General features: G+C 47.3%; 1 protein-coding gene across 1 annotated transcript in view; it reads right to left on the bottom strand.

Moving 5' to 3' along the window:
* LOC144732627 (inactive ubiquitin carboxyl-terminal hydrolase MINDY-4B-like) overlaps positions 1-13,470 on the bottom strand; it is a 34,107-nt gene that overhangs the window by 11,666 nt on the left and 8,971 nt on the right. Inside the window, 8 exon segments of the mRNA XM_078614126.1 lie at positions 116-295; positions 1,880-1,952; positions 2,615-2,685; positions 5,710-5,775; positions 6,782-6,965; positions 7,490-7,584; positions 8,691-8,810; positions 11,761-11,919. Of these exon segments, the coding sequence (XP_078470252.1) occupies positions 116-295; positions 1,880-1,952; positions 2,615-2,685; positions 5,710-5,775; positions 6,782-6,965; positions 7,490-7,584; positions 8,691-8,810; positions 11,761-11,919 (948 nt within the window).

Here is a 13,470-nt window from a genome sequence, read left to right as displayed (position 1 = left end):
CGAACGTTCGCGTCTTGATGGACGTTCGTCAATTTGCATCTTTATTTGATGCGTCCATACAGGAAACCGTTGGTTATGGGGACATGGGGAGTGTTGGGGGTGACCATGCTCCGACCTGTCGTGTTGCCTCTGGTTCACGGTCTTCCCTGCTCCAACGCAAGAATCCGATTTCACTGCGGCTCTGGGGACCCTGCCGATGATGCTGCTGCTGCTGCTCATCATCCCAGCCAAGACCCGCGTCTCCGTTAACGACAGACGGACTCGCCTGCCCTGTTAGTAGCAGGTTCACCAGGGCCTGCACACGGAGAAAGGTCATTGCCGCCGGACCTTTGCGGACACTCCTCTGGCAAAGAATAACATGTGTGACGAACTTCTTTCGCACCAACGCGCTCGTCGTGCTTGGTGACGGCGTGGGGAACCCTTCATCTGCAACTGGATCGACAGCGACTGATGATGACGATGGCGTTAATACATTCGTGATTTATAAACTGTCCAAATGCCACCGCGTTATTATGAGATGATGGATAACGGGGGGATATTTCTAATAGTATGTTTAGAAATTTATTCATATTTTTGGCGGTAAATGCAGACTTGGGTTAGGTTCAGCTAGGCAAAGCCAATATCTAAAAAAAAACCCATTTCTGCCATGATTTTTGTTGTTGTTGACCTATGCGAATGATGCCATTGACAGCGTCTCCTTTCTGCGTTGACCCGCAATCCCACGACTATTTCCGAGGGGCGGCCACGGTGAAAAGCACGCAGAGCTCCCTTACACCAGCGAGCCCAGAAGGCCCAGCGCCTGGCTCGGCACGGCCCCAGGGATGTTGCAGTGGAAATCCGCATCGGGCCCAGTTCCCCGGTCCTCACGCCAAGCCGCCTCCAGCGGCGGTGCCAATGTGGCATCTGGGTTCCTTTTAGGATGTAGCACGGACCCACAGTCGCCTTTGACAACCTTCTGTATGGTGGTCACCCATCCAAAGGCTGTTGTGGCTCTTACCAGACCGGGTGGATTCCCGGTGATTTGATGAGAGGCATGGAGGTATAGCCAGTTATTATGTGTGGGCAGTCTTTCAATATTTACTTTACTCTGCATGATAGAGAAGTGTTTTTGGGTTAGATCGCGTAACTATAAATGTGTCGTTAAACCTGCCACTAGCCGACACAGCCAATAGTAAGGTTTGTCACATAACAAAACATGCCCATTCGTTACTAGTTCAGCACACCAGTGTGTTGTATAGAAAACCTACAACATTTACAATCTGAGTCCGACGTTTTGCTGGTAATTACAACCAGCCTCATCAGGCGACAGCCAGAATTTACGCTATCTAACCCAAAAAAACCTCTTATGGATAATATTGGTCGTGAAAGCCTATGTTAAACTACTTTACTCTGATTCTAGATTTGAAGCTTTCGTGACTGCAAGGATTCATACTCTCAGTTCTTTCGGTAAAGTCACGTAGGTAAAAACATGAAATTAAAATGTATTATTATTATTATTTTCCGAGGGTTGAAATTAAAATTAAAATGTATTATTATTTAATTTTTATTAATTTAAATTTAATTTTTTTACCGACGTGACTTTACAGAAAGAACTGAGAGTACTTTACTCTGGTTTCTCTTTAGAGCGAATACATCTCTCGCCTTTTAAATATTGGTCACAAACCGCTAAATGTAGCAAAATAACAATGCTATTTATTTGCACAGAAAAGCCTCGCCGAGTCTCAAAGGAGCGGGCCGTGTTACATCTTTAGCCAAATCAATGAATGAGCATTTGCCTTCAACGTGCGAGGAAAGTGGAGATCACCAGTGTCGGGACGGACCGATTAGTGTGGAAAGAAGATGCGTGTTTTGAATCTCTTTGCGTGTGGTTCCGTACTACCTGTGCGCATTCGTAGCTGCCTTGATGCAGCTGCAGGAGATGGGATGCAGTGTGGCCACAGTCGCTCAGTACCCTGCACCGTGTGACACGGGACATGGAATCCACGCTACACAATTACTCCGCACTGTGCGTGGTATCGGCTGAACCGTGCACTTTCCTCCAAAGAAATCTCTTGCTAAAGTCGACCCAAACACATCAAAGGCACGGTCCAGCATTTGTTAGGGGCCGTATATGAATGACGTCACGCAGCTAGGGGGGGGGGGTCAGACATTTGTGACGAGGGGTGGTTTGAGAAATGTGACGTCACATCAAAATGCGCAACTTTAAATAAATATAGGCAACACGTACTACTTAATTAAATAGACTTTTTAATAAATGTTTTCTCCTACAACATCAGAGTGCAGCGCCACATTAAATACTCACTACAATGACAATCGTTTAAAGCGATTTGAAGCATGTCTTTTTTTTTGGGGGGGGGGGGGGGGACAGAGCTTTGTGACGTCATATTTGAGGGGGGTGTCTGACTTTTTGTGACGTCGTGTGACGATGGGGGGGGGGGGGGTAAAAAATCGTCCAAAATCGCGTGACGTCATTTATGGACGGCCCCTTACTCTATTTACGTCACCGCCTTGACTTTGTACGGTAGTTTAACAACAATGCGCTGTGAAGAAGGGTCACTTCCCGACACGTTGACGGATGAGGTCGGCTCGTCACGGTGCGTCACGTGGGACTCACCTCCCCACGCCATGGGACAGCAGCGCGCTGTACAGAAACAAGATCGCCCCGTGGCTCCCGAAATCCTGGAACTGCACCACCATCACCACCACCACCATCACCACCATCATCACCACCACCACCATCACCACCATCATCACCACCACCACCATCACCACCACCATCACCACCATCACCACCACCACCACCATCACCACCACCATCACCACCACCATCACCACCACCACCACCACCACCACCATCACCACCACCACCATCACCACCACCACCATCACCACCACCATCACCACCACCATCACCACCATCACCACCACCATCACCACCATCACCACCACCATCACCACCACCACCACCATCACCATCACCACCACCATCACCACCATCATCACCACCACCATCACCACCACCATCACCACCATCACCACCACCACCATCACCACCATCACCACCACCACCACCATCACCACCATCACCACCACCATCACCACCACCATCACCACCACCATCACCACCATCACCACCACCATCACCACCACCACCACGGGGAGAGTGACCAGTGATGCATGCGGCACGGTTGCAAAACGCAAAGATCATTATTCGATATCTATCAATATGCAACAACAATAATAATGATGATTTTTCGATTTAAAGCTTTCGTGACTGCAGGGATTCATCTTCTTGGTTCTTTCGGTAAAGTCACGTAGAAGGGAAATAATAAAATAATATATAATATTATATGATGATATATAATAAAATAATAAAAATAAAACATAATAAAACACAATTCTCACGACGTTTCGGCCACAACGCAAGCAGCCGTCCTCAGGTGAAGAACAGGTCTGTCTGTCGGAAAGACAGCGTCCGACAGACCTGTTCTTCACCTGAGGATGGCTGCTTGCGTTGTCGCCGAAACGTCGTGAGAATTGTATTTTATTATGTTTTATTTTTATTATTGTATTTTTCCCTTCTACGTGACTTTACCGAAAGAACCAAGAAGAAAAAAGGTATAAGGTGCCGTTAAACAATCCACTGCTGGATGAAGGCCTACCCCCAACCCAGCATGTCGCCCATGGTGGTGGATCGCGAGGGAGTCTGGAAGCCCCTGTATCAAGCCCTGATCTTGGCAGCAACGGCTACAGGTCATTCCAGCGCTGCCCCGCACCACTTGCAAGGACTGGGTGCACAAGGCAGGCTCATGCTGCTGCTGCCTGTGCACCGTTGCTATTTGAACCACAAGGCTCTATTGGGAGGCACGGCCAATTGTGGGTGTGCATTCTCCATTGTGTCATTTCGATAATAAGTTCAGCCACTGCCAGTGCACTGCTGGATGCAGCCATCGCCACGTGGTGTTGGCCACGTAGGGAGTTGCCTGACGACGACAACCCAAGGGTGGCACAGTCGGGTTTTTTACAATCGGGTTTAATTGTCTTTTTAAATCCTTTATATTAAGTTCGCTTGCTTGCTTAGGACCGTGCAAATCTTTCGGTCGTTTTTTAACCCACTTCCCGTGATCCAATCGAACTGACATTTTCCACACAGACTCATTGTGCGTGACAATTAATGTTCGTGACATTTTTTTTCCAAAATTTTACACTTTTAAGGACAAAAATATTATATTTAATTACCAATTGCTTCATGGTGCAATGCAATCATCTGACCCATAGGTGGCAGCCATTTAAAGCCAGAGGACGAGAGGACTCTAGCCGCCACGCATATAAAGGATTTATAGTGAAAAACTTTGTTTTTACTGGTTATACTTATTATATTAAACCCGATCATCTGAGATTGGGAGAAATCCGGTTTACTTGGTTCTAATTGCAGAATCGCACTTCTCAACGATGGGCTTCATCCATTCCAAGCTTAGGAACTCACTGTCACCCACGATTGTGGAGGAGAAGCTCGTGTTCATCAAGACCAACCTGCCCGCCGCATTCTACGACTACCCCGTGCCCGACGGCCCCGAGTACGATAGCAGCACCGACGAGGAAGCAGCCTAAGCCTTGGATCAGAGTTTCGTATTCATTAAACCAGGTTTTAATTCCCCGAAATCGGGTTTAATTGTATTAAAGAAAAAACCCGATGCGTGCCGCTGGAAAAATAGTTTTTTTTCCACCCATGCGACAACCACACTGCCCGGCTTCCATCTAATCCACAGAATCAGCGGGCAGCGCTTAACCAGATCCGCACAAACAACGGGAGGCGCGGTAGACACCAAATACACAAGTGGAGAACAACCAAAACTACTCTCCCATCCTGCGTGAGACTGCGGCTACGAACACCAATTCGTGGAGCGTCTAACTTCGCACTGCCCCAAATACAAACCTGAATGTGGCGGGTGGGTTTGGCGAAGCTGCAATTTACCAACTCTCCAACAAAGCAATTGAATGGCTAAATCCCTTCGAGATGATCGGTAACAGTAGTTGCTCTTCATCGGCCATATGAAAGAAGAGCACCACGTTGGCCAGTGTGGGCTCAACAGGGGGATGTCAAAACCCGTCCAGGCAGCTACCATTGGCCATGGCCAGCGATTGAACTCAGGAGGCAGGGTTCAGAGCGCAGTGCGCTAACCACTGTGCCATCGGCCCCTGAATTAACACATTCCTGCGGAGGGAGCTGGTAGGAACGTTGGGTTGCTCGGTCAATGGCCAGGGTCAACGGCGGCGTGGTGTATTCCGCAAATATGCCCGACTCTGAGGGCGGGCACAAGCCGGCGTGAGTAGGTTAAACGTTGAGTTTTATAAGGGCACCACGGGGTGACCAGCCCCTCCCCACCCAGCCCTCCCCACCCAGCCCCTCCCCAACCTCCCTTCTCCACCCAGCCCCACCCCTCCCATTTTTGGATACACGACGGACGGACGGACACAATAATAATCCCCTGTGGGCTGGTGGAACCAGGTGGTTCCTACCAGTATAATTGCCTTGACTGTATTATTGCTCGATATCAGCTCTCTAGCTCTTGCAGAACATCATGGGATTTTAGATCAATCACTCCGCCACGACAGTCGAAGAAAATAAACAACAATAATGATAATAAGTGTGTGCAAATGAGCTCAGGAAGGTGAGTGATCAACGTGAACGATGCGTGCGAGTCGTACGCAGGACAGATGTCTCTTCAGGAAGCGCAGCAGGTCTTCTCGTTCGGCGAACTCAAATATGCGCAGCTGCACAGGGACGGTAACGGCGATGTTTAGAACGCGAACGCAGCAAAGGCAAAGCCGTGGCTTAAAAAAAAAACCGTGTCCGCGTTTTCGGAATTGCTATTTTCCCCTCTCAGAAAGGCGTGCGGCGTGTTAATCGAGCGTCGGTCAAAGCCCTAGAAGGCGGTGACAGCCCCTCGCAATCCACTGACGGATGAGGGCCTTCCGACGGCGCGAGTGCGTCGTTTGGGTTTATTTAACCATACTCTTAGGTTTTTTCGGTAAAGTCACGTAGGTAAAAATAAAATTAAAAGTTAATAAAAGTAATAATGGAAATAAAATAAAATAATAAATCACGACGTTATTATTTTATTTCCATTATTACTTTTATTAACTTTTACTTTTATTTTTTACCTACGTGACTTTACCGAAAAAACCTAAGAGTATGAATCCTTGCAGTCACGAAAGCTTCAAATCTAGAATTATTTAACCATACTTCACCACGCTCGCCAGTGTGAGCTGTCGAAGCAAAAAAAAACCAAACCTAGGCTATGGGAGCATAGACGTACGGTACAACGATGGAATTCGCTGCAATGCTCTCTGCGCACGTAACCCCCCGTATTAGTAAAAGACGCCGGTGGCGCAGTGGAGGTCGGCATCGATAGCCACCCCGCTATACCGTGGCCTCTCAGGCCGCCCGGATCGAGTTTGAAACCTCGTCTCGCGAGTAAACAAAACGTTACCCGGACGTTCGGGAGCTGACGTGCTGTTCGCCATGCGACCGCGAGACAAACATCAGTTCATGTGAAGTGGGCAAAGGTGCACGAGCAGCGTCCCCTGCGCCGCTTTCCCTCGTTGACCCCAGCAGCCACCAGCGCCGCACCTCCGATTAGCACGGGTCGGCTACGTACGGTGCGAAAGAAGTTCAACGTACGTACCACAAGGGCACCGAGGGCAGAGTTTCTGCCCCAGGCGCTCCCTCTAAGAGGTGGTGGTGGTGGTGGCGGCTCCGGAGAGAGGGACCGCTCACCGTCTCGGTGACCTTGTCGGAGCGGTATTCGCCGAGGCGGCCGTCGCCACCGCCGACGTAGTCGTCGTGGGTGGCGAGGCAGACGCGCGTGGGGCCAACGCCCCCGCCAGCACTCTTGCACAGCGCGTCAGCCAGAGCCTCCGCCAGAGCCCGGCTCTGCTCGCGAGCAGACACTGACGTGAGGCTGCGCAGATGGGGGTGGGGTGCAGGGATTGGCCATCATCATCATCATCCCCACCACCAACAACCATCATCATCACCACCATCACAAATATCGCCACCACCAGCATCATCATTAATATCACCATCATTATCACCACCATGAATTTCACAACCATCTTCATCACCAACACCATCAGCATCAATACTACCTTCACCACGATTAATATCACCACCACCACGACCATTATCACCACCACCACCGTCATCACAGAGGTGGATCTAGAAACTTCCCAAAATGTGAAGGTTTTAAAAAACTGTTAATGACATTTTCCTGGTAAATGTCAAATACATTTCCAGTTTTCTGGGTCTCAATGGGAGAAGGCATCACACCCCCCCACCTCTACCTCCTGGAATCCTTCACTGCATTGTTTGTGTGCGCGTGCAGTCACTGGTGACCATCAATCTGCCACACACAATAACCCGGTTAAGTCGCCAGGTCGAGGTCAGTGTGCAGGCGAACGCCGGCGTGGTCGCTGGCGGCTCTACCACTGAACGTCGTCGGCATCGTGGCCGTCAGCCGTGAACAGCAGGTGCTTGACGATGTACGTCTGCACCACCATCTGTAGGCCCCTTGCGCCAGCCTGTGCGAACAGAAAGACGGATCGTACACAAGGCTATAGAGGTGTGCTCTCGATCACTGGATCGACCTTTAAAAAAGACTAAAACGCAAATTGAGCCCAGAAACAAACATTTGGGATGATCCGAGAAAAACGTGTTTTGAATTGTATCTGAAATTGACATGTTAGGAAATTGCATCACTTATATCCCATAACTGTTGTCTTTTACAGCCAAAAGCTGTGTCACGTGGCATCGTGGGCCGTGTGAATTGTAGCAGGGGTCGTGTGAATTGTAGTGGGAGTGGTGTGAATTGTAGCGGGGGACGTGTGAATTGTGGAGGGGGTGGTGTGAATTGTGGTGGGGGTGGCGTGAATTGTGGAGGGGGGGGGGTGGAGTGAATTGTGGTGGGGGTGGTGTGAATTGTGGTGGGGGTGGAGTGAATTGTGGAGGGGGTGGTGTGAATTGTGGGAGGGGTGGTGTGAATTGTGTGGGGGGGGGGGGGTGGAGTGAATTGTGGTGGGGGTGGTGTGAATTGTGGTGGGGGTGGTGTGAATTGTGGTGGGGGTGGAGTGAATTGTGGTGGGGGTGGTGTGAATTGTGGTGGGGGTGGTGTGAATTGTGGGAGGGGTGGTGTGAATTGTGGGGGGGGGGGGGGGTGGAGTGAATTGTGGTGGGGGTGGTGTGAATTGTGGTGGGGGTGGAGTGAATTGTGGTGGGGGTGGAGTGAATTGTGGTGGGGGTGGAGTGAATTGTGGTGGGGGTGGTGTGAATTGTGGTGGGGGTGGTGTGAATTGTGGTGGGGGTGGAGTGAATTGTGGTGGGGGTGGTGTGAATTGTGGTGGGGGTGGTGTGAATTGTGGGAGGGGTGGTGTGAATTGTGGGGGGGGGGGTGGAGTGAATTGTGGTGGGGGTGGTGTGAATTGTTGTGGGGGTGGTGTGAATTGTGGTGGGGGTGGAGTGAATTGTGGTGGGGGTGGAGTGAATTGTAGTAGGGGTGGTGTGAATTGTGGAGGGGGTCGTGTGAATTGAATTGTGGTTCGATTTTGCAGGACGTAGGTTCCGCAACCATGGCCTGTCGCGTTGCTCGTGACTGCTCCCCCTGTCCATGATCAGTGGGTCTCCTACTTACTCTGTCTGTGATCAGTGCGTATCCAAGTGGCGACTTTGGTTCTCGGAACAGGAACCGTGATTTTTTCCACGCCAATGGGAAGGCGATGGCCGCGGATCCAAACAGCGCTTTCTTTAGCTCCTGGGAAGAACATATATGTTATTGTTCTTGCTTAACATTCAATATTAACTGAAAATTAAGGGTAGTTTGTGTCATCAAATATTGCACCATAATGTATGTTGAACTTCTTTCGCACCGTACATAGTCAACCGTGCTACTCGGAGCTGCAGGGGAAAGGACAACAAACTGAACACAAAAAGCAGTTTCTAAAGAAGTGTTTTCAATTTAGATTTGAAAGTGTACAGCTCCAGTATGCTTCCTAATATCAGAAGGAAGAGCGTTCCAGACGGCCTCAGAAGCGCGTCTGAAAGCGCACGATGAGGTGACCATCTTTGTTCGATGGCCAGCCAAAAGCCGCTGCTGCGAGAATGACCGGAGTTGACGTGGTGGTTTATGCTCCTTGGCGAGACCAGCGAGGTGTTGCTGTGCCCTAAATGCTCTATAAGATGATCTCTGGGTTGCCAAACACTCAATAGGGAAAATGGACAAACCGAGTCAGCGACTCGGTAAGGTTTTTCTGGATAAATAAATCGAAGGGCATCGTCATTATTCTTATTGCTCTTGCGTGAAACAATGTCAGCACATGCACTCTCAGAAGGCCGCAAGGCTGATGGGATGTGGACAATATACTTTGTTTAATGTGGTGAATTTGATTATTTATATTCCTCCCTACACATTTGATTATGTAATGATTATATTATAGGCGGACTCTGGTTTACGACGGTCCAATTTCTGAGGATGCGCATTTACGACGATTTCATAACGCCACCGTGGATTGATTTACGACGCAGAAGCGAACACATCTTCCGACATGAAGCTGAACACATTTGAACAAAGAGAGCATCCTTGCCTATTACAAACAAGTCATTGAGTCAATGAGTCATCATCATGTGTGGGGACTGACAGTCTTGGATCTCCATCCCTTCCCATCCTTGGCTACTTGCAACATGCCACGCGTCGCCTTGATAGTGTGACCCAAAGCACCTCAATAGCAACATCACCATCCTCATCATTAACCATGATCAATTCCACTGCTAGCAACATCACCATCCTCATCATTAACCATGATCAATTCCACTGCTAGCAACATCACCATCCTCATCATTAACCATGATCAATTCCACTGCTAGCAACATCACCATGCTCATCATCAACCATGATCAATTCCACTGCTAGCAACATCACTATCCTCATCATTAACCATGATAAATTCCACTGCTAGCAACATCACCATCCTCATCATTAACCATGATCAATTCCACTGCTAGCAACATCACCATGCTCATCATCAACCATGATCAATTCCACTGCTAGCAACATCACTATCCTCATCATTAACCATGATCAATTCCACTGCTAGCAACATCACCATCCTCATCATTAACCATGATCAATTCCACTGCTAGCAACATCACCATGCTCATCATCAACCATGAGTCAATGACTTGATACGAAACCGGTCCACAGTTTTCTTGCGTTGAACCAAAGTTGCTGGAATGTTGCACTCCTGGAAAGCTACGAGGCTGATGGTTTTATCTGGAGAGACAGATACATGGAGAAACAATCGTCCACTTTTTTCAAATTTTCTTGCTGTGGATTTCACACCTGGTGATGATTGCTTGTGTTGCAGTCGAAACGTCGTGAGAATTCCTAGAGGACGCTAGGAATTCATGGCAGAAAAAGTTAAGCAACGTCGAAGTGAACAGTGCAACGTGGAAGAATGAAGTTTTGCTGATATAATCAGGAGTTTGCAACATGTGGTATGTGTATTCTTGGTTCTATCGGTAAAGTCACGTAGAAGGGAAATAATAAAATAAGAAAAATATTAAACAGTAAGATTCTCACGACGTTTCGACTGCAACACAAGCAATCATCAGGTGTGAAATCCACAGCAAGAAAATTTGAAAAAAGTGGCGTTTTTTTCTTCTTCAAATTTTCTTGCTGTGGATTTCACACCTGGTGATGATTGCTTGTGTTGCAGTCGAAACGTCGTGAGAATTTTTTTATTGTTTTATATTTATCATATTTTATTATTTCCCTTCTACGTGACTTTACCGAAAGAACCAAGAATATGAATCCCTGCAGTCACGAAAGCTTTAAATCGAAATGTTATTATGTTTTATTTTTATTATTTTATTATTTCCCTTCTACGTGACTTTACCGAAAGAACCAAGAATATGAATCACTGCAGTCACGAAAGCTTTAAATCGAAATTTTATTATGTTTTATTTTTATTATTTTATTATTTCCCTTCTACGTGACATTACCGAAAGAACCAAGAAGATGAATCCCTGCAGTCACGAAAGCTTTCAATCGAAATTTGATTATGTTTTATTTTTATTATTTTATTATTTCCCTTCTACGTGACTTTACCGAAAGAACCAAGAAGATGAATCCCTGCAGTCACGAAAGCTTTAAATCGAAATTTTATTATGTTTTATTTTTATTATTTTATTATTTCCCCTCTACGTGACTTTACCGAAAGAACCAAGAATATGAATCCCTGCAGTCACGAAAGCTTTAAATCGAAATTTTATTATGTTTTATTTTTATTATTTTATTATTTCCCTTGTACGTGACTTTACCGAAAGAACCAAGAATATGAATCCCTGCAGTCACGAAAGCTTTAAATCGAAATGTAATCGTCCGCTTCTCCGGTGAGCATCACGGGCGGATTACACGTTTGTCGCGTGCGAGCCCGTTGACTTTGCGTAACTTTCGATTTAAAGCTCTCGTGACTGCAGGGATTCATCTTCTTGGTTCTTTCGGTAAAGTCACGTAGAAGGGAAATAATAAAATAATAGAAATAAATAAAACATAATAAAATAAGATAATATAAAATAATATAGCAATATATTTTATCATGTTTAATTTTTTTTATTGTATTATTTCCCTTCTACGTGACTTCACCGAAAGAACCAAGAAGATTTGCGTAACTTCTAGCTCCGAGTGCCCCGAAGGGCGACCTCACCGAGGCTGTCTGCAATGTGATGGCCTCCCCTCCCAGTGCGGCAGACAGCAGATTGCGGCTGGGAACGCACGAGGCCTCAAGAAAGCGGCTTGTGTCCAGCACGGGATGGGAAGCAGAGGCCCCATGCTCCCGCTCGGCTCCAGCCTCAGGCTCTTCGCTCTGACCAGAGAAGCACGCACAGTGACGGATCTCTTGTCCCTGATCGACCCAAACACCCCCTCCACCACCACCCAGGCGAGCGTGAAAAATGAGTCGACTCCAGTTTTTACGCAATTCTCTGCGAATTTTTAAAACTTTATAGCACGTTAACATCATCATGTGTGGGGACTGACAGTCGTGGATCTCCATCTCTTCCCATCCTTGGCTACTTGCAACATGCCACGCGTCGCCTTGATAGTGTGACCCAAAGCACCTCAATAGCAACATCACCATCCTCATCATCAACCATGATCAATTCCACTGCTAGCAACATCACCATCCTCATCATCAACCATGATCAATTCCACTGCTGGCAACATCACCATCCTCATCATCAACCATGATCAATTCCACTGCTAGCAACATCACCATGCTCATCATCAACCATGATCAATTCCACTGCTAGCAACATCACCATGCTCATCATCAACCATGATCAATTCCACTGCTAGCAACATCACCATGCTCATCATCAACCATGATCAATTCCACTGCTGCATGAAGGCCTCTCCCCCCTAGCCAGCACCTTCAATCGCGGTCCTCCGATGCAACATCGCATGTTCCCCAAAAGATCCTGGCATTTTTCGCACGACTTTTATAATTTGACAACTTTGTCACATTATCAGATAGATATCCTGTTCTACTGGTAAAATATATCCTGTTAGCAAATTACAAACACGTGAATAAACCGCACTTCGTCGTCATTGCTTCATTGTTGATTGTGAATTTTGTCTTGATCTTTCTCTAATGTCCATGCCGATGTAACATTAGATGTGTTGACCGCTTTATTTACATGTGGACTGTATCGTTCTGTGTCCCTGGAGTCTGTCAAAAATAAACGTTTGGACCCAACGGGCTCTGACGTGTTTTAAATAAACATTGCACCAACATGTCGACATGATGTGCAAACTCTCTGGCCTCTCACTCCACGCGTTGTGAACAAGGGCCATTACCTCATACGCAACTTTTTATGGCAGAGTTAAATATGTAACCTGGTGTAACTTTATCATCTCGTATCGGTTGGCCACCTATGGGCTGCACAGATTGTGCTGGAACATTACTTGAGCAAAGTAAATATTGATTTGAAGCTTTCGTGACTGCAGGAATCCATACTCTTTGGTTCTTTCGGTAAAGTCACGTAGGTAGGAAAAATAATAGATCACGATGTTTCGATCGCAACACAAGCAACCGTCATCAGGTGTGAAACAAACACAGCAGGAGGACTGCTGATTTAGGAGAAAGAGCTGCTGCAACAAGAGTTAAATAGGATTTTGGTGGGACCAACCCAAGGGTAAATGGGCCGAGCTAGAGACGGATTTATTTACGTAAATGTGAGAGATTAGCATGTCAATGTGAGACATGCTAATCTCTCACACAGGATGGCAAGCTACCATTCCTGGATGTTTTGATCGAGAAGAGACCTGATGGCTCGTTGGGACACTGTCTACAGGAAAGCCACCCACACGGATGCCTATCTAAAGCCTGACTCCCACCACCATCCAGCCCAGAAAA

Source organism: Lampetra planeri, chromosome 43 (assembly GCF_965212315.1).
Source record: "Lampetra planeri chromosome 43, kcLamPlan1.2.h2, whole genome shotgun sequence".
In the NCBI taxonomy this organism is placed as follows: Eukaryota; Metazoa; Chordata; class Hyperoartia; order Petromyzontiformes; family Petromyzontidae; genus Lampetra; species Lampetra planeri.
Note: the sequence above shows the minus strand (reverse complement) of the source record. Positions and strands in the feature narration are given on the sequence as shown.